Source organism: Coffea arabica, chromosome 1c, assembly GCF_036785885.1.
Source record: "Coffea arabica cultivar ET-39 chromosome 1c, Coffea Arabica ET-39 HiFi, whole genome shotgun sequence".
NCBI lineage: Eukaryota > Viridiplantae > Streptophyta > Magnoliopsida > Gentianales > Rubiaceae > Coffea > Coffea arabica.
In genome coordinates, this window is record NC_092310.1 from 11,320,115 (window position 1) to 11,336,774 (window position 16,660).

Here is a 16,660-nt window from a genome sequence, read left to right on the forward strand (position 1 = left end):
AAGATATAAGTTAACTTCCTTAGTTGGTCCAACCTCCCCCTTAACATAACCATTTAACTCCCTACTGCTGTCTATCCTCCTAAAGGTGTTATTTTCCCAACCATAGTACACCTTATGACCATATACACCAGCACTCTCAGTTAATCTATCCACTTCGAAAACACTTAGACCTATACTCTCAACATAGTCAAACACACACAAATCTCCACCTTCGTAATGGGGATCAGGAGTATATGAAATGAGGCCTCCATGGTGACATCTTAATGTAATAAATGTGCTGCCCGTTTCTGGTTAAAGAAAATAATATAGATCAGACTCTTCAGAAAAAAAAAAATGCTTCATCATTTCAGCACAACAAGTAGTTGACCCACACAAAAACTACCAAACAAGGACCACTTTCACTTTTTCCATACACATGGCCAGATACACATGGCCGGCAAAATGTACCAAGTATTATTGTTTATTAATCACTCTCACCACAAATTTATAGTCAATCGGCAACTATCATCAGACATAAGGAACCACATTCACACTATAATAATCAAACCAAGACAAATTTTTTGATTTATTTATACCTCATGCAAATGGCCAAATCTGGAAAAAAATAGCCGTACATTGTAGTGGGGAAACAGAACAAACACAAGGGACCACATATCAGGTTTCCTTCTCCAAAAAAACACATATCTTTATGCAATGTAGTTGTTGATTTTGGGTATAAATACCGTAATTTGGGGGTGGACAAATGTGGAGCTCTTTCTTCCGCAATGCCATATTTTTCTTCACCTAAAATGCTCCAAGGATGCCGTCTATGCCCTCCTTCTTGCTAGCAAATGCTCGAAAAGTGGATGGAAAGATTGGCACAAAAATTTTTAGGGCTGACAACGGAGAAGAAAGAAGGAGAAGACAGAAGCTTTTTTCCTTTCGTTTTGCTATTTTGTGCATTTTTGTCCGTTAGAATAAATGGGTCCATTCGGTTTGACCCGGTTATATTGGGTATAAAGTTCGATCTAACGAATTGTGCTTCTCACGTGCAAAGTTCCGTCCCAATTTTTGATTTGTCCTCCAATTCCCGTCAATTGTCCTTAATTGGTCAAAATTACGGAACATTGAGGATGAAATGTGTTTGGGGTTAAACATTGAGGATGAAATTGGTCAACCCCCCAAACTTTGAGGATGAAAAGTGCATTTTTCCCGTTACTCATATGCTAGACTATACCATGGGAGGACCTAACTGAGTAAGTAATTAGAGCGAAAGAAACCGTTGCAAAATTAATGGGTTGCACTACTACACACTTTTTAAATTTAACTACGGGTGCATGAATACATATCCTGACCTACAACCAGGACTATATCTTAATATGTTGCACAATAGCCAACTCCCATTGTAAACATAATTCAAATCTGTAAATTGTGAACTACAAGGCCCTAACATCATGGGATCACTTATATAGATTCTTTCAATACAAGATTCCCTTAAACTGAGAGGATCTTGAGTGAGAAATGAGACTACATCCATAAACCTAGTTCTGCATCATGTAAAATTTCCACCTTTCAACGAAATATATTACAAGAATAGAGATATTTGATGATTTATACTTGCTGCAGGATGTGGAAAACATGATAAGGACCAGTAATATAGTTTTTTTCTCCTTGCTGCTGGATGTGGAGGAGTTAGGTGCCGTAGTTTAGAAGTAAAAATTACTTCGATGGAATAGATAGAATGATCAAAAGCATATGGAGAATTTGTGAGAATGTTAATACTTGTTTATGGTAAAAAGGGTCATAAATTCGAATATATTCTTCTAACAATTGATATGTCTGTTTGGATTGATAAGAGCGTTTTTCAAATACAATAAAAATTTTTAAAAAGTACTCTAAAAGGTAATCTAAAAACTAATTTAAATATTTTTAAAATTTTAAAAAATATCTCAAAATATATTCTAGAAACTCTTCTAATCTTAAATATCCCAAAATATTTTCTGAAAATATCCCAAAATATAATCTAAAAACTCGACTACAGCAAAATTTTTCAAAAACACCCCCAAAACAGTTAATCCAAACGGATTAATATTTTCACAAAAAGAAAAAGAGAATGGAAATTTTCTATTCCTATCGTTAATCAGGGAGATGAAACGCTTAAAATGCCAAGCTCAGTGTCAAATCCATTTGAAACATATCCTATCTGCTTGTAGAGAGAAAAAGAGAAGTAAATAAAATCTTGGGATAATTTCAAAAAAACCTTTGCTGAATTTTCTCATAATATCAATCAGCATTCCTAATGCTTATAAAAGCTCACCCATGTCCCTTGTTAGTTTTGACAAGACCACACGTCCCAACTAAAAGTTATGAATTTATGATATTAACCTTGCATTCTTAATAACTGTTTAATCAAAAAGCCCAAATAAAAAAGAAATTTTATACCAAAAAACATAAGACAAAACATAACCAAATGGTCATTCAATATTGGTCAATATTATTCTATATCCAAGGAATGGTGGGGCAGCAAAGCAGGTGACTAATGAATCAAAGGCTTCTCTAATTACTAGTTTCAATTGTAAGGTACAATGTAAACATAAAATACTAGAAAAGTAGATGCAAACAATAAAATAACAAGATGCAAGAACACAAGACATTTTTTGATACATTGGAAAATTTCTGTCATATTTTATAACCCTTCCATCCAATTTCAAATAGGGATAATTTTAGAAACCTCCCCTAAGGTTTCTAATAATTTCACTTGGCTCTCCTAAGGTTTCAAAAATTACACTTATCTCCTTTGTCCATTTAAAATGACAATACTAACCTTAATATTTTTAATAAAACTCTCTTGTTGTCATGTTTATGCAAAGGATGGATTTTGTAATTTTTTTTTACCATTTTCCTTCTTTTTCATTTCTCTTATATTTCATTAGAAGTATAGAAGAACTATCAATAATATCCCTAATATCTATCCAAATTACATGTTAAACTAGTAATTTTTTTTGATAACTTTTAATATCCTCCAATCTTTTTGTAGTTTTTTTTTTGGGGTATCAAATTCAAGGATAAGTCAGCAATGATTAAAAACAAATGACCCAAAATCATTACCAAATAATGATAGTTCCACCACTAAACTAGTCCATAAATTTTTATTAAAAAAATAGTCCATAAACTTTAAAAGAAACAAAATAGCACTTTCTTCTCTATCTTAAAAAGAATTTATATTCTCAATAAAGTACTATGAAAAATGCCCTATTATAGCAAAAGATTTATTGTCATAATTGATTATTAAATAACAAATATTAGCATGAAAAACTTGATACTCTTTTTTTTTAAATTGGGCTTTGTAAAATAAGGGCATTTTAGGGTATTCATTAAATTTTTTACTCTATTTTAAAGTTTGGTTACCAAAGTGTCAAATCATGGGAGGTAAGTATAATTTTTAAAACATCAAGGAAACTAACTGAAATAGTAAGAAACCTCAAGGGAGGTTTCTGAAATTATCCCTTTCAAATACCCTATCTACAACTTTCAGTTATGTCTTGCAATCACTATATTGCAGAGGATCTCAATCTGTGGTTACGTTGAATTTAGTCAACATCAGTTACTTGAAAAGTTTGGCTGGCTATTAACGCATTCCAACCGACAGACCTTTATGGGTTGAATCATCAATCATAGTTGAATTTGAAATTTATATATACATCGAAATATCTAAATTATTTCTGTTTATTGCATAAGATTTTAAAGAATTGTATCAGTGTCTAAAATATAGGTGTTAAGTACACGTAAAATTCATAGATAAGAAAAATAGTAAAACATTAGGTTCTAAAAAAGTAATGACTAAAAAATATCTATAATTTTCAAAATCTTTGTGTGTAACTTTTCCTATATTTTTAGTGGGCTCTACCTCTTTCTACAAAAAAAAAAAAAAGGGAATTCTTGCATCTTTCCTTTATATTCATTGGTTCCTACCTCCTCCCGTCCAGCCACCATCAAGCCATTTAGCCGGCTTCTTACCGTCAGGCCACCACTAGTCTCTGGCATATGGCGCACAGCCGCTCCCAAGAAAGAAGAAGAAAAGTGATCTTTGCCAGATGCATCAAGATAACCAAATTTTAATTGATTAATGTCACTACTTGACAATAATTTCTTGTCACGGTAGTGCATTTCTCTGATTGTTGGGAAGTGGACAGGATCACCAAATGCTGAAAGGAGATCTTTACTAGTGCGATATAAACAATAAAAATAAAAATAGAAAACGAAAAATGAATATCACTAAGTACTTTGCAAGTAATTCACCATTAGGGATCTATTGTACAAAATTTTGTCTCAAGATAAAATCCACTTTGCAAATGGATACAAAATACATGAGCCTCTTAAATTTGGTCAAAAAAAAAATAATGTACTTTTCGTTTAAAGTTTATTCTTGCAAGACACATTTTGAGCAACCAGTGGTCAAGAAAAGGGAATTTGGAGTTGTAGAATTTTTTTTTTTCCCTTTATTGACTCCCACAGTTCTCTTAGATCACATAAAGAACGGTACCTCGGTACAAAAAAAAAAAGGGACAAAAAATTCCCATGCTGATTTAATAATCTACTTGTGACCCTATTATTTTTAAGTCAAAGGAAGTAGAAAAGCCAATATGTTCCCTTTGTTGAGAGCAGAATACAAATGGCATATTCGAGTTGTATATCAATGGCAGGTGACGAATTATGTCTTAATACTATATAATAAACCACATCTAGAAGTTAGATCTTTAGGGAAAAGAAATCAGTGATTAAAATATTTTAACACCATAATGGAGTTTTGTAATCTTCGATTATCTCATTGAAGGATGTACTCAAACCAAATGTCATGCCTTGCGTTTTGAAATATTGAATTAATGTGCTGATAAATATGATTATGTTTATTGTGGTGTCTGGACGGATGTTTCTAAAGTCATCACTAAACAAATATGTGACTCTTTGTATTTTCGTAGGGAAAGTTAAGGTTCCAAATCAAGAGGACTAAAACCTCTTGCAATATTCAAGTGCATATTTCCTTTGGTTACATCCACACGAACACATTGACCACTGTTTAATATATAAGTGCAAATAAAACATTCTGCAAAAATAAGTGGGATACAAATGTCAAAAGGAAAATGCAACAGGAGCCAACAATTTCTTCATTAGTGATAATATTCTTGTTTTTTTCTCTTGCTCTTTTTACCCCCATCTTCTTGGCATTGTGATTGTGATCCACCCCTTTTATTGTTGCATTTTCCTGGCTGAAAAATTCTAAACTACATCTTAGAATATCAATCATTCATGCTGAAAGATGGACTTATGCTCTTGCAAGTGTTTAGTTTTTCCTTAAACGAACGAATTATTTATCAGTTAACAACCACTAAAATCTCATCAAATCTTTTTACAGATATGTTATGCAAATATAGATCCTTTTTTGTTGTAAATAAAAATGTGATACCTTTTCTTCTATCAATTTCTCATTGTAATTAGATATTCCACATTAAAATCTTACACTCCAAGCTAAAAAGATTGAGCTATATAGTTAATTAGAGGGTTAAAAGACGAACTAAATTACTAGATATTTGAATCGAGTTTGGCTCATTAAGACATCATTTGGACTTGGTTCATGAATTAGTTAAACCAAACTAGAACAACATTTTGTATTCGGTAAACTTTTAAACTCGAGTCGAGTTTGGTTAATTTAGATGAAATTGAAATTTATAGGTAAAAAAGTTCAAACTATTTGAGTCTGACTTGCTAAAAACTCATTTGAGTTCGATCCAATAAATAAATAAGTCAACCTTGAATACAATCTCAACTTTATTAAAATAATTAAATAAGTTTGAAAATTAGAATATTTGGCTTGATTAGACTTTCGTTTACACCCCTGCCAACTGGTCCATGATAGAAACTTGCATATAGACTTAGAATGTAAAGTTAAAATACATGCACAATCACGACAGTGGTTTTGCACCATCTTTTCAGCACTGTGCTGAAACAAATAACCTTGACTTCATCAATATGTTGAAGAAACAGAGAAAATCTTTCAGCAATTTAGGCGGGAATGAAGAAGTGCGATTAGCCTTATTTATCAACTTAAAAAACTCTAATTATGTGAGTAGCTGGGAGTTACCTTCTATGACTCTAAACTAAGTTTAAAAATGAACATCCTTGTTTTATTCCTTTGATTAGATTTCATTGATAAAATGGACCGTAGTTCATGGTCGTCAACTGGTTACTCTCTTTCATGCAATAGTACTGATCAAATAGTCCATCTTAGTGGAATCCCCATTGATTGTAACGTAGCATGGGATCGATGGAATATCCTTTTATCAGAGCATAACTTTGTCATTTTGTCAATTTTGTCATTTTCAATACGATGTTTTTCTATAGAATCGCAATTATTATTCGTTTAGGATGCTGTTAAGACCACTTCAGTTAGATTACAAACAGATGAGATAGATAAAAGGTACTTTCTACTTTCTTGAGAGCACAGAAAAAGAATTTCTTGTATCCTGCGGGTGAATTGGTAAAGTTTGGCGAATTAGTCGAGAGAATGACAATTACTCCCTAAGATGAAAATTGGAGCATTGTCTTATATCATTTGGACATATTTAACGAATCTTCTGCGTTTAAATTCGGCTGCATTGAAGTCATCAGGCGTCCTGTGGAGGTTCGGTCATTGCTATATATTACTGAGGTCCTTCTTCTGCCATTTCGCATAAAAAAGTCGAGTTTCCACAAGATCATATCCAAGAGTTAACTTTTTGCTTAGATCATCTTTGATCAGGTTGGTTGATGACATTAATGTAGCCTTTTCAACTCTTTCTTGATTCTGATTGCTTTATTGTTACTAATTAATCACTATATATGTTCCCATACAATTTTTGAACTAATCAATATCGAATGTAGCATTAGGACTTTCTAGATAAGAATGGAGATTTTCAAATCTCCAATGATACAATATTCAAAGATTATGTCATTATCAGGGATGGAGATTCATGCATAGGCAGATATACCAGATGGAAACGTAGCAAGTTTATTAAGGACTAATGGTGGTCTTCAAAATCAGAAATGCTTGTAGACAAGATGTATGGCGCACACATTGGTGGAGCAAATTTTTTAAGGACAGAAAAAGACACTTCTTCGGCTATCCCTTTCACCAGCATCACCATAAAACATGTAGGATACATAAAGTAGCATGGACAGAGAAATTTCTCTAGGAGGAAGCAGTAGGTTGGGGCAACTTTGTTCAAGGGTTGCATTATAACTAGGATATGTTATGAAAATGAAAACAGAAGACTACATTTTGAGACGTTACTTGGTAACAATGCTGTGATTGAGACTTGGCTTCCTTTCTGTTCTCCGGTGAGACAGGCAGCTGGGTATATGGAATTTGATCCTTGAGGTATGTTTCATTTTAGATTTGTTCTCAAGCATCCAATAAAGGGCCATTTTGATATCCCGCAACAGTTCAGAGGATTTTGGAATGTAGGGCCTCTCTTCTTTGGCTGAAATTGTTCTTAAACATCCCACAAGAGATCATGGATTTTAGCATCTGGAATTTCTAAATCTATTGAGGAATGTCAAAGTTTTTATTTTTTTGTTAATGAGATTTGAGGCATTTAAATTGCTTGTTCCACTGTGATGGGAGGTGGTCAAAAAAGCAAAATAAGATGATTCCTGTGGTACATTTTTTTGTGATAACTAAATTTAAACAACTCTGTCTACACAAGTGTTCACATCTATGTATGTGAATATTGAAAGTGTAATCTATATTTGTTGATCTTAATATCTGTCATGAAATCTGTCCTTGTTGGTCCCTGAATTCAAACATCAGGAAATGTAAGACATACAAGACTTTCAGCTCTTTCATTTATCTTCTCTCTTTTGCTTTTAGAATTTTCAGTACCTACAATTCTTGGATTTTGTGCCTTTTCTCTTGATACCTCAATACATAGCATGTCACCTGAAGTTGAAGTAAATTTTTCATCTAATATCAATTTAAATCCTCATACTACAGCCAGCAATAATGGACCTAAAGAACTCAATAGAAGACGTATTCTCAAACCTACATCCCTCTTTCCCTGTGAATACTAGAATTGCCATAGTTGGAGGGGGTCCAAGTGGCATATCTGCAGCTTATGCACTGTCGAAGCTTGGTTACCACAATATCACTGTGCTGGAAAAATATCATACAGTGAGTGGCATGTGTGAATCAGTTGATATTGAAGGTACATAGATGACATAACTGCTGATTTATTGTATAAGTATTTTGTCATACAATCTAATCAACCACATCATTTGGTTGCAGGAAAAATTTATGATCTTGGAGGGCAAGTTCTTGCTGCGAATAGTGCTCCTACTATTTTCCATTTGGCAAAAGAAACAGCTTCTGAGCTTGAAGAAATGGACTCTCATAAACTTGCACTCATAGACAGTATGACTGGAAAGTATCAGGACATTCAAGTTGCCGATGATTATGTGTCAGTAGTATCATTAACCTTAGATCTCCAGGTTAGTGTGTGGTTTTTTACTTCAAAAGTGTAGTGTATTAATTCTTGACTGAGAACTTACTAGATAATACTCAATCCTATTCTTACTTTCACAGGATAAAACAAATAATTCTGGTAGAATTGGTGTCCATGGTGTGAGTGATTTTGCTGCTGAATTGACTCCTACATTTCTTGAAGGGCGTGGATTTAAATCTGTTCCTAAATCAGTGGCCTATGGCTATACCGCTTCAGGATATGGATTTATTCAAGACATGTCTTATGCATACATTCATGAGTTCACCCGAACTTCTATGGCTGGGAAAATTAGACGCTTTAAAGGTGGATACATGAGTTTATGGCAGAAAATTAGTAAATCCTTGCCAGCACAAGTACTCTGCAACACTGAAGTACTTGGAGTTAGACGTAATTCTTTAGGAGTAGAAGTTGATGTTAGAAACAGTAATGCAGAACTTGAAACCATGAGTTTCGATAAAATTATAATTTCTGGTTCATTTCCCTTTATCAGTGGTAGAACATACAGATCACCTTCTTCTGCTTCAGCAGGTATGATTTGTCTTATATCCCTCTAATAAGTTAACGCATATTTTGAGGTATATGATTGATGGGACATTTTTCTTTCTCACAGATTCTGAAAATAAAGTAATGGATTTCAGCGAGATAGAGAAGGAGCTGTTCAGTAAAGTACAGACTATTGATTACTACACCACTGTTTTGAAGATTAAAGGGCTGGAAGAAATGCCTGTGGGATTTTATTACTTTGGAGAGTTTATGGATGATCCTGTAACAATAGGGAATCCAGTGGCCATGCAAAAATTCTATGCTGATACAGACATCTTTCTCTTCTGGTCATATGGGAACTCGGATACAATCAAGGGACCAACTGTTACCCAACTAGCAATTGATACTGTTCAACGAATTGGAGGAGTTGTTCAAAAAGTTGTTTTGCAGAGACGGTTTAAGTATTTCCCTCATGTCAAAAGCCAAGGTATAGCACCTGCTTATCTGTAGTTTGCCAATGTTATGTCAGAGTTGGAAGATCCTGACTTTGTAACTTGAATACAGATATGAAGGAAGGTTTCTATGACAGATTAGAGACTGAACTTCAAGGTCAGATGAATACTTACTATGTAGGTGGCCTCATGGCATTTGAGCTCACAGAGAGAAACTCATCCTATGCTATGGCTTTAATGCAAAAGCACTTTGGCAGTTCTGAACCCTTGCCAAAATTTCCATATGTTAAGGTACTTGAAACTGTAGATCACCCACATAAACTTTATTAGTACACTAAATTCTCATGAAATTACGGTTGATGTTCTATATTTTGTCTAATCCACTGATTTTCCCGCAGAGTCTATTCCCACTGTATTCTGACATCCGGGATAAGAAACCAGAGACTCTAGATGAAATTCCAGGCGTGGAATTTCCTGATTTATCAAGTGTTGATGGCTATTTGAAGCACTGGGGAACTCATAAAATGATCCTTAATAAAACTCTTTATACTTGGATCAACGAAGAAGGGGAAGTAGTGGGGCAAAGGACTTATGGAGAACTTCATGCAAATGCTTCCTCCATAGCTCACATGCTCTTGACTAGCAAAAAGCCAGTGATCAGGCCAGGTGATAGGGTGCTCCTAGTTCATGTCCCAGGTCTCGATTTTATTGATGCCTTCTTTGGGTGTTTAAGAGCCAGAGTACTGCCTGTCCCAGCTCTTCCACCAGATCCGCTTCAAAGAGGTGGTCAGGCACTTCTGAAGGTTGAAAATATCGCGAAGGCATGTAATGCAGTGGCTATTTTATCAACCATTGGTTACCATGCAGCTGTTCGAGCAGGTTCAGTAAAGAATTTGCTATCTTTGTCCTCCAAGAGTCGCAAGAATACAGCTCGTTGGCCCAACCTTCCATGGTTCCACACGGATTCTTGGATAAGGAACTCAAAAGATTTGATTCACAAGGACAATGACTATGGCAACGAACCAAAGCCAGACGACCTGTGTTTTCTTCAGTTTACTTCCGGATCAACTGGGGATGCTAAAGGCGTTATGATAACTCATGGTGGACTGATTCATAATGTAAAATTGATGCGGAGAAGATACAAAAGCACATCAAGCACAGTGCTAGTCAGCTGGCTTCCTCAGTACCACGACATGGGACTGATTGGGGGGCTTTTCAGCTCTTTGGTGAGCGGTGGGTCTGCAATATTGTTTTCCCCAATAACCTTCATCAAGAATCCTCTCCTATGGCTTGAGACCATGAGTAAGTACAGGGCAACTCATAGTGCTGGCCCGAACTTTGCTTTTGAACTTGTTGTTCGAAGAATGGAGATTAGCAAAGAGAAAATTTGGACCTATGATCTTTCTTCCATGATTTTTTTAATGGTTGGTGCTGAACCGGTAAGGCAAAAAACTCTCAAAAGGTTTCTTGAGCTCACAAGTCCTTTAGGCCTGTCCCAGTGGGTGATGGCCCCTGGTTATGGACTAGCAGAAAATTGTGTGTTCGTCAATTGTGCGTATGGAGAAGGAAAACCCATACTGGTGGATTGGCAAGGAAGGGTCAGCTGTGGATATGTGACTCCAAATAATGCAGATGTTGATATCAGAATAGTTGATCCAGAAACTGGTGCAGAGAATGACGAACCGGGAATAGAAGGAGAAATTTGGATTAGTAGCCCAAGTGCGGGAATTGGTTATTGGGGCACTAATGATCAAAGTGAAAGAACTTTCAGGAATAAGATTGCAAATCACCCTGGTAAAATTTACACAAGAACTGGGGACCTGGGAAGGATAATTGATGGGAACTTATTTGTCACTGGAAGAATCAAAGATCTCATTATAGTTGCTGGAAGAAATATTTATCTGGCAGATGTAGAAAAGACTGTTGAAAGCTCATCAGAACTCTTGCGTGCTGGTTGCTGTGCTGTCATTGGGGTTGCAGAAGAGATCCTAGCAGCAAAAGGAATATCAGCAGCTGATAATTCTGATCAAGTTGGCTTGGTTGTGATTGCAGAGGTTAAAGATGGTAAACCTGTAAGTAAAGATGTTATCAACGATATTAATTCCAGGATTGCTGAAGAACATGGCGTGAGTGTGGCAGCTGTCAAACTAATCAAGCCTCGAACTATCAGTAAAACAACATCGGGAAAAATCAAGAGATTTGAGTGCCTCAAGCAGTTTACTGATGGTACGTTGAACTTGGTTCCAGATCCAACAGTCACAAAACGATCACTGGTCCGATCTTTCACTACAGGTTCCTGCAAAGAGGGTAAAACACCTCGAGCACACTTGAAAATAGATCCACCCTTGCAAATGAGTTCTTCACCAAGTTCAGGATTGACCAACAAACAAATTGTAGAGTTCTTGAAGAGGCTGGTCTCAGAGCAAACAGGGATTCCTTTTAACAAGATCAGTACAACTGAGAGTCTAATGTCTTATGGGATTGATTCTATAGGTGTGGTTAGAGCAGCTCAAAAGCTTTCAGATTTTCTTGGAGTGCCAGTTGGGGCAGTTGACATTTTCACTGCAACTTGCATCGAGGACTTGGCAAGCTTCTCGGAGAATCATGTAATGAAGTCTCAACCTCAATTGACGAGAACAATTTCTCATCTGGAAGAAACTGAGACTGAATATGAGTTACTCACTGAAGTTTCTGTTTCTCGCAAACTTGGTATCATATTGCTACAACTCATTGCTCTCACATATGTCTCAGTTTTGCTAATGCTCCCTGCATATATCTCAATTTCTGTCTTCAAGAATTTGGTTTTCAGCCATACAGCTTCATGGCCGAGTTATGTGATATCTCTAGCATTTGCGCCTCTCAGTTGGATCTTTTGCATCTTCGCAACCTGTATCTCTATTTCATTGTTTGGAAATTCATTCCTGCAACCAAACTACGCCTTGAAACCTGAGATTTCCATCTGGACAGTGGATTTTGTTAAGTGGTGGGCGTTGTACAAGGTCCAAGAAGTCTCATCAAAAACTATGGCTGTGCATCTGAGAGGGACTGTGTTCCTAAAGTACTGGTTTCAGATACTGGGAGCAAAGATAGGATCATCAGTTTTACTTGACACTGTTGATATCACTGACCCCGCTCTAGTCTCAATTGGAGATGGAACTGTAATTGCTGAAGGAGCTTTAATTCAAAGCCATGAAGTTAAGAATGGGATCTTGAGTTTACTTCCAATTAGAATAGGCAAAAGTTCGTCCATTGGGCCTTATGCTGTAATTCAGAAAGGAAGTGTTCTAGGTGAAAGGAGTGAAGTCCTAGCCTCACAAAAGACTGAAGCAGGAGACCGAGTCCCCAGATCATGCAAGGCCAATTTTCCTAAGGTATGAAATCCTAACCTCCCATTTATACCATTTCTGTTACATCAACATTCTTGAGAAGCTAACAAGAATGCCAGTATTAATGCTTTTACCTTGACTAAAAATGCAGTAGGAAGTCTGAATGTGTTGATTTTGCAAAAAGATCAATCAATTGAAGCAGCAGTTTCATTTCTATCTTTACTATATCGCTTGATTGAAAAATAACATTTCCACTATCACATAAAGTCCCACAAAAATTAACATCTAATTAAATCAAATAACATGATAAGAAGACAGAAAAATGCAGTCAATAGTTTTAGTTTCATTTAAAGATATGATTCAAGGAGTGCTCTGTAACATAATCTCTTTTTGGTTGCACATTTCAGCTTTTTTGTCTGTTTAAACTTTCCATAGATACTAAAGTCAATGTGCAATATGATTATTGCATAATTTAACCCATCTTCTGAAATTGTTAAGCAACAATGTTAAGTGACTTGAATACTTTCATGTGTGACTCTTGCAGTTAAAGTAGTCAAATATGTTAAACATCAAATACTTATGAGAGTAATGTTTCAGGTCACAGAAAGGTCAGATGCAATAGAAGATAATGAAAGTCAGGCCATTTACCACCTCATGGGCATCTACATGGTTGGCTTCATCAGCACAATCTCAGCAGCAGTCCTTTATTTCCTCCATATTGGAATTTCACAGAAGCCTCTTTCCATTGATAACTTTGCATTCTTCTGTATAACTGGAGCTTTTCATTGGTTCCCATTAGCCATAGTTGCATATGCCACAATGATTGCCAGCCAAAGTGCAATTCCAGTTACATTTGCTACTTTAGTTGCCACTGCTTACTTGGCTCATGGCTTGATAAACATCTTCCTCACCAGCTCCTTGACCTTTTTCCTCTCCAGAAACAAGGAAAACAAAAAATCCCACCTACATACTTGGCTCCAACACCGTATTATAGTTGCCTGCCATCTTAGATTTGCCAAATTACTTTCTGGAACTGAGGCTTTCTGTATCTATTTGAGACTTTTGGGTGCAAAAGTAGGAAAATATTGTTCCATCAGAGCCATAAATCCAGTTTCAGAGCCCAAACTTCTTTCACTTGGTGCAGGTGTCCATTTGGGGGACTTTAGCAGAATTATTACCAGTTACTATTCCTCTAAAGGGATTAGCCGTGGAAAAGTTGATGTGCAGGATAATGCTGTTATTGGAAGTCAAAGCATTGCTCTTCCTGGTTCCATCATCCAAAAGGATGTGATTCTCGGTGCACTTTCAGTTGCTCCAGAAAATTCCGTGCTTCAGAGAGGAGGTGTATATGTCGGATCACAAAATCCTGTCATGATCAAGAACAGACTTCAAGCCTCAGATGAGCGCATAGAGGAGATGGACATAAAATATAAAAAGATCGTGGGGAATCTGGCGGCAAATTTGGCTGCAACAACACTTAAGGTTAGAACAAGATACTTCCATCGCATTGGCGTCGGTGGCAGGGGAGTTCTGAGAATGTATGATAACATCACAGGGTTGCCAGATCACAAGATCTTCCATCCTGGAAAGAGTTATCCCATTATTATCAGGCATAGCAATAGCTTAACTGCTGATGATGATGCAAGAATTGATGCGCGTGGTGCGGCTCTAAGAATATTCTCAGACAATGCAAACATTGAAACACCACTCCTGGATTTAACGTTGAAAACAGGCAAAGCATTTTATGCTCGCACTATTTCAGATTTTGCAACTTGGCTTGTATGCGGGCTAGCTGCAAGAGAGGAGCATGTAAAGCGTGTTCCCCATGTTCGTGATGCAGTTTGGATGTCCCTGCGCAATGCAGATTCATATACCCAGCTCCATTACTACTCAAATATATGCAGGCTCTTAAGGTTTACAGATGGACAGGAAATGTATGTTAAATTCAAGTTGCGCCCTTTCGATGAAAGCGTCACTGAAGATTCTGGAAAGGTTGACCCAATTGGAATCCTCCCTCCAGAAACAGGTGCAATTCCAAGGGACAGTAGTGACAAACGCCCATTACTTTTTCTTGCTGATGATTTCCAGCAACGTGTGAGTTCTCCAGGCGGTGTTCACTACATTTTCCAATTACAGTTCCGTCCTGTACCATCTGATGAAGTGTCACAAGATAATGCACTTGATTGCACCAAACCGTGGGATGAGACAGAATATCCATGCATCGATGTTGGGGAGATAACGATCGATCAAAATCTTTCCAAGGAACAGGCAGAGGAGTTAGAGTTCAACCCTTTTCTCCGATGCAATGAGGTTGATGTCATCCGGGCTAGCTCAGCCAGCCAAAGTGCTTCAATTGATCATGGCCGGTCATTGATTTATGAGATTTGCCAGCACTTGAGAAATGGCAAACCACTTCCAGAGGCTTGGAGGACTTTCATAGAAAAATCAGATGTCAAAGTGGACCTCTCCGGTTGTCCAGTTGCAGCAGCATTAAACAAAACAGAATCTGACAAAGTGACTCTGCAGAGGACTTGGTACCAGACTGTTTGGGCTACTTTGGCTCAACCATTGCTACAGACATTTTTGACTTATTATCTATTGGCATATGTTGTTTGTGCTCCTCTAAACTTCTTGCTTGATACAAAGGCAACCAAAAACTATCCATTGCATTGGATGCTTCCTTTGTTTTGGGTATTTTCAGGATTATTGGTAACATTGGCTTCAGTCTTTGCCAAATGGATTTTGGTTGGAAAGAAGAAAGATGGAGGAACTGCTAGATTGTGGAGCAGAAGTGTTTTCGCAGACACAATATGGCAAGCATTTAGGTTATTAGTAGGGGAATATTTCATGGAAATGACAGGAGGGTCAATTTTGTTTGCGCTTTGGATGAAGCTCATGGGATCAAACATTGAGTTAAGCCAAGGTGTTTATGTAGATAGCATGGGAGCTTTGTTGAACCCTGAAATGGTAGAGATAGAGAGAGGTGGCAGTGTGGGAAAGGAAGCTCTGCTGTTTGGACACATCTATGATGGAGAAGGAGGGATGATCAAGTTTGGAAAGATTGAGGTTGGGGAAGGTGGATTTGTTGGAAGTAGAGCAGTTGCAATGCCAGGAGTTAGAGTAGAAACTGGGGGCTGCCTTGCATCTGTCTCGCTTGCCATGAAAGGTGAAATTGTACAGTCAGGTTAAAATGGTAGATGGCTTGTCAAATTGATAGCCTTTGCCATTTGATGTGATGTTAATTTCTCCTTCTTGACTACTCTAATCAATACAATAACAGCACCTCAAATTTTGTTGAGGATATTATACCCTGCTACAAAATCATGCTCTCCATCTTTGACAGAAGCATGCACTTTTGCTAAGTATTGACAATCACAATGAAAATGCAATTCCAAGAAAAGAATGGACACCAAGAACTGATATGGAAAGTATCCTCTTCTTTTTCCATAAAATTACAAGAGACTAAGAAATTAAGGACTGCCCTTCCAGGTAAACCTGTCATCTGGTGAAGGGATAAATTTATTCGATCCATATATGGCATTTTTATCATTTAGTCTTGAAAATTTAACATCCAATAATCTACACAGTACTATATTATAAGTGCCAGACAATTTAGATAGCCTAAACTACAAAGTTATACCTGTGAATCAAAGCTTGTAGATTTTATTATTTGGGTAACATCATTATCATTATCATTCTCATTGTCATTATCACTAATTATTATTATTATTATTCCTATTATATGGTGAGTTTTGGTACTTTGGAGTGTAAACACAGTATTGTCTTAGTTTTGTACTCTTTATTATGCCCTCCTTCTTTTATTATGTAATTTATTGTATTTCATTTATGGTAACAATTATTAATATAAGACCACGGTCCGTTA

General features: G+C 36.5%; 1 protein-coding gene across 3 annotated transcripts; it reads left to right on the forward strand.

The window, feature by feature from the left end:
* The first annotated feature begins 6,525 nt into the window (after window positions 1-6,525).
* LOC140010474 (uncharacterized) lies at window positions 6,526-16,083 on the forward strand. 3 transcript variants are annotated; one of them, XM_072057663.1, is made up of 9 exons: window positions 6,527-6,775; window positions 6,975-7,393; window positions 8,009-8,219; window positions 8,300-8,502; window positions 8,597-9,044; window positions 9,127-9,486; window positions 9,564-9,742; window positions 9,850-12,822; window positions 13,375-16,083. In XM_072057663.1, the coding sequence occupies exons 3-9, from the start codon at window positions 8,018-8,020 to the stop codon at window positions 15,964-15,966; spliced, it is 6,957 nt and encodes a 2,318-aa protein (XP_071913764.1). In that variant the 5' UTR covers window positions 6,527-6,775; window positions 6,975-7,393; window positions 8,009-8,017; the 3' UTR covers window positions 15,967-16,083. The 3 variants fall into 3 exon arrangements, with proteins under 3 accessions (XP_071913849.1, XP_071913764.1, XP_071913815.1); XM_072057748.1 differs by lacking the exon at window positions 6,975-7,393 and having other exon boundaries at window positions 6,526-6,775; XM_072057714.1 differs by lacking the exon at window positions 6,527-6,775 and having other exon boundaries at window positions 6,807-7,393.
* Window positions 16,084-16,660: the final 577 nt, after the last annotated feature.

Bases quoted from the DNA above. Each gene is read 5' to 3' on its own strand.
- LOC140010474 (XM_072057748.1), top strand. From the start codon at position 8,018: ATGGACCTAAAGAACTCAATAGAAGACGTATTCTCAAACCTACATCCC. The intron at 8,220-8,299 runs GTACATAGATGA...ATTTGGTTGCAG, and splicing joins TGAATCAGTTGATATTGAAG to GAAAAATTTATGATCTTGGA. The intron at 9,045-9,126 runs GTATGATTTGTC...TCTTTCTCACAG, and splicing joins ACCTTCTTCTGCTTCAGCAG to ATTCTGAAAATAAAGTAATG.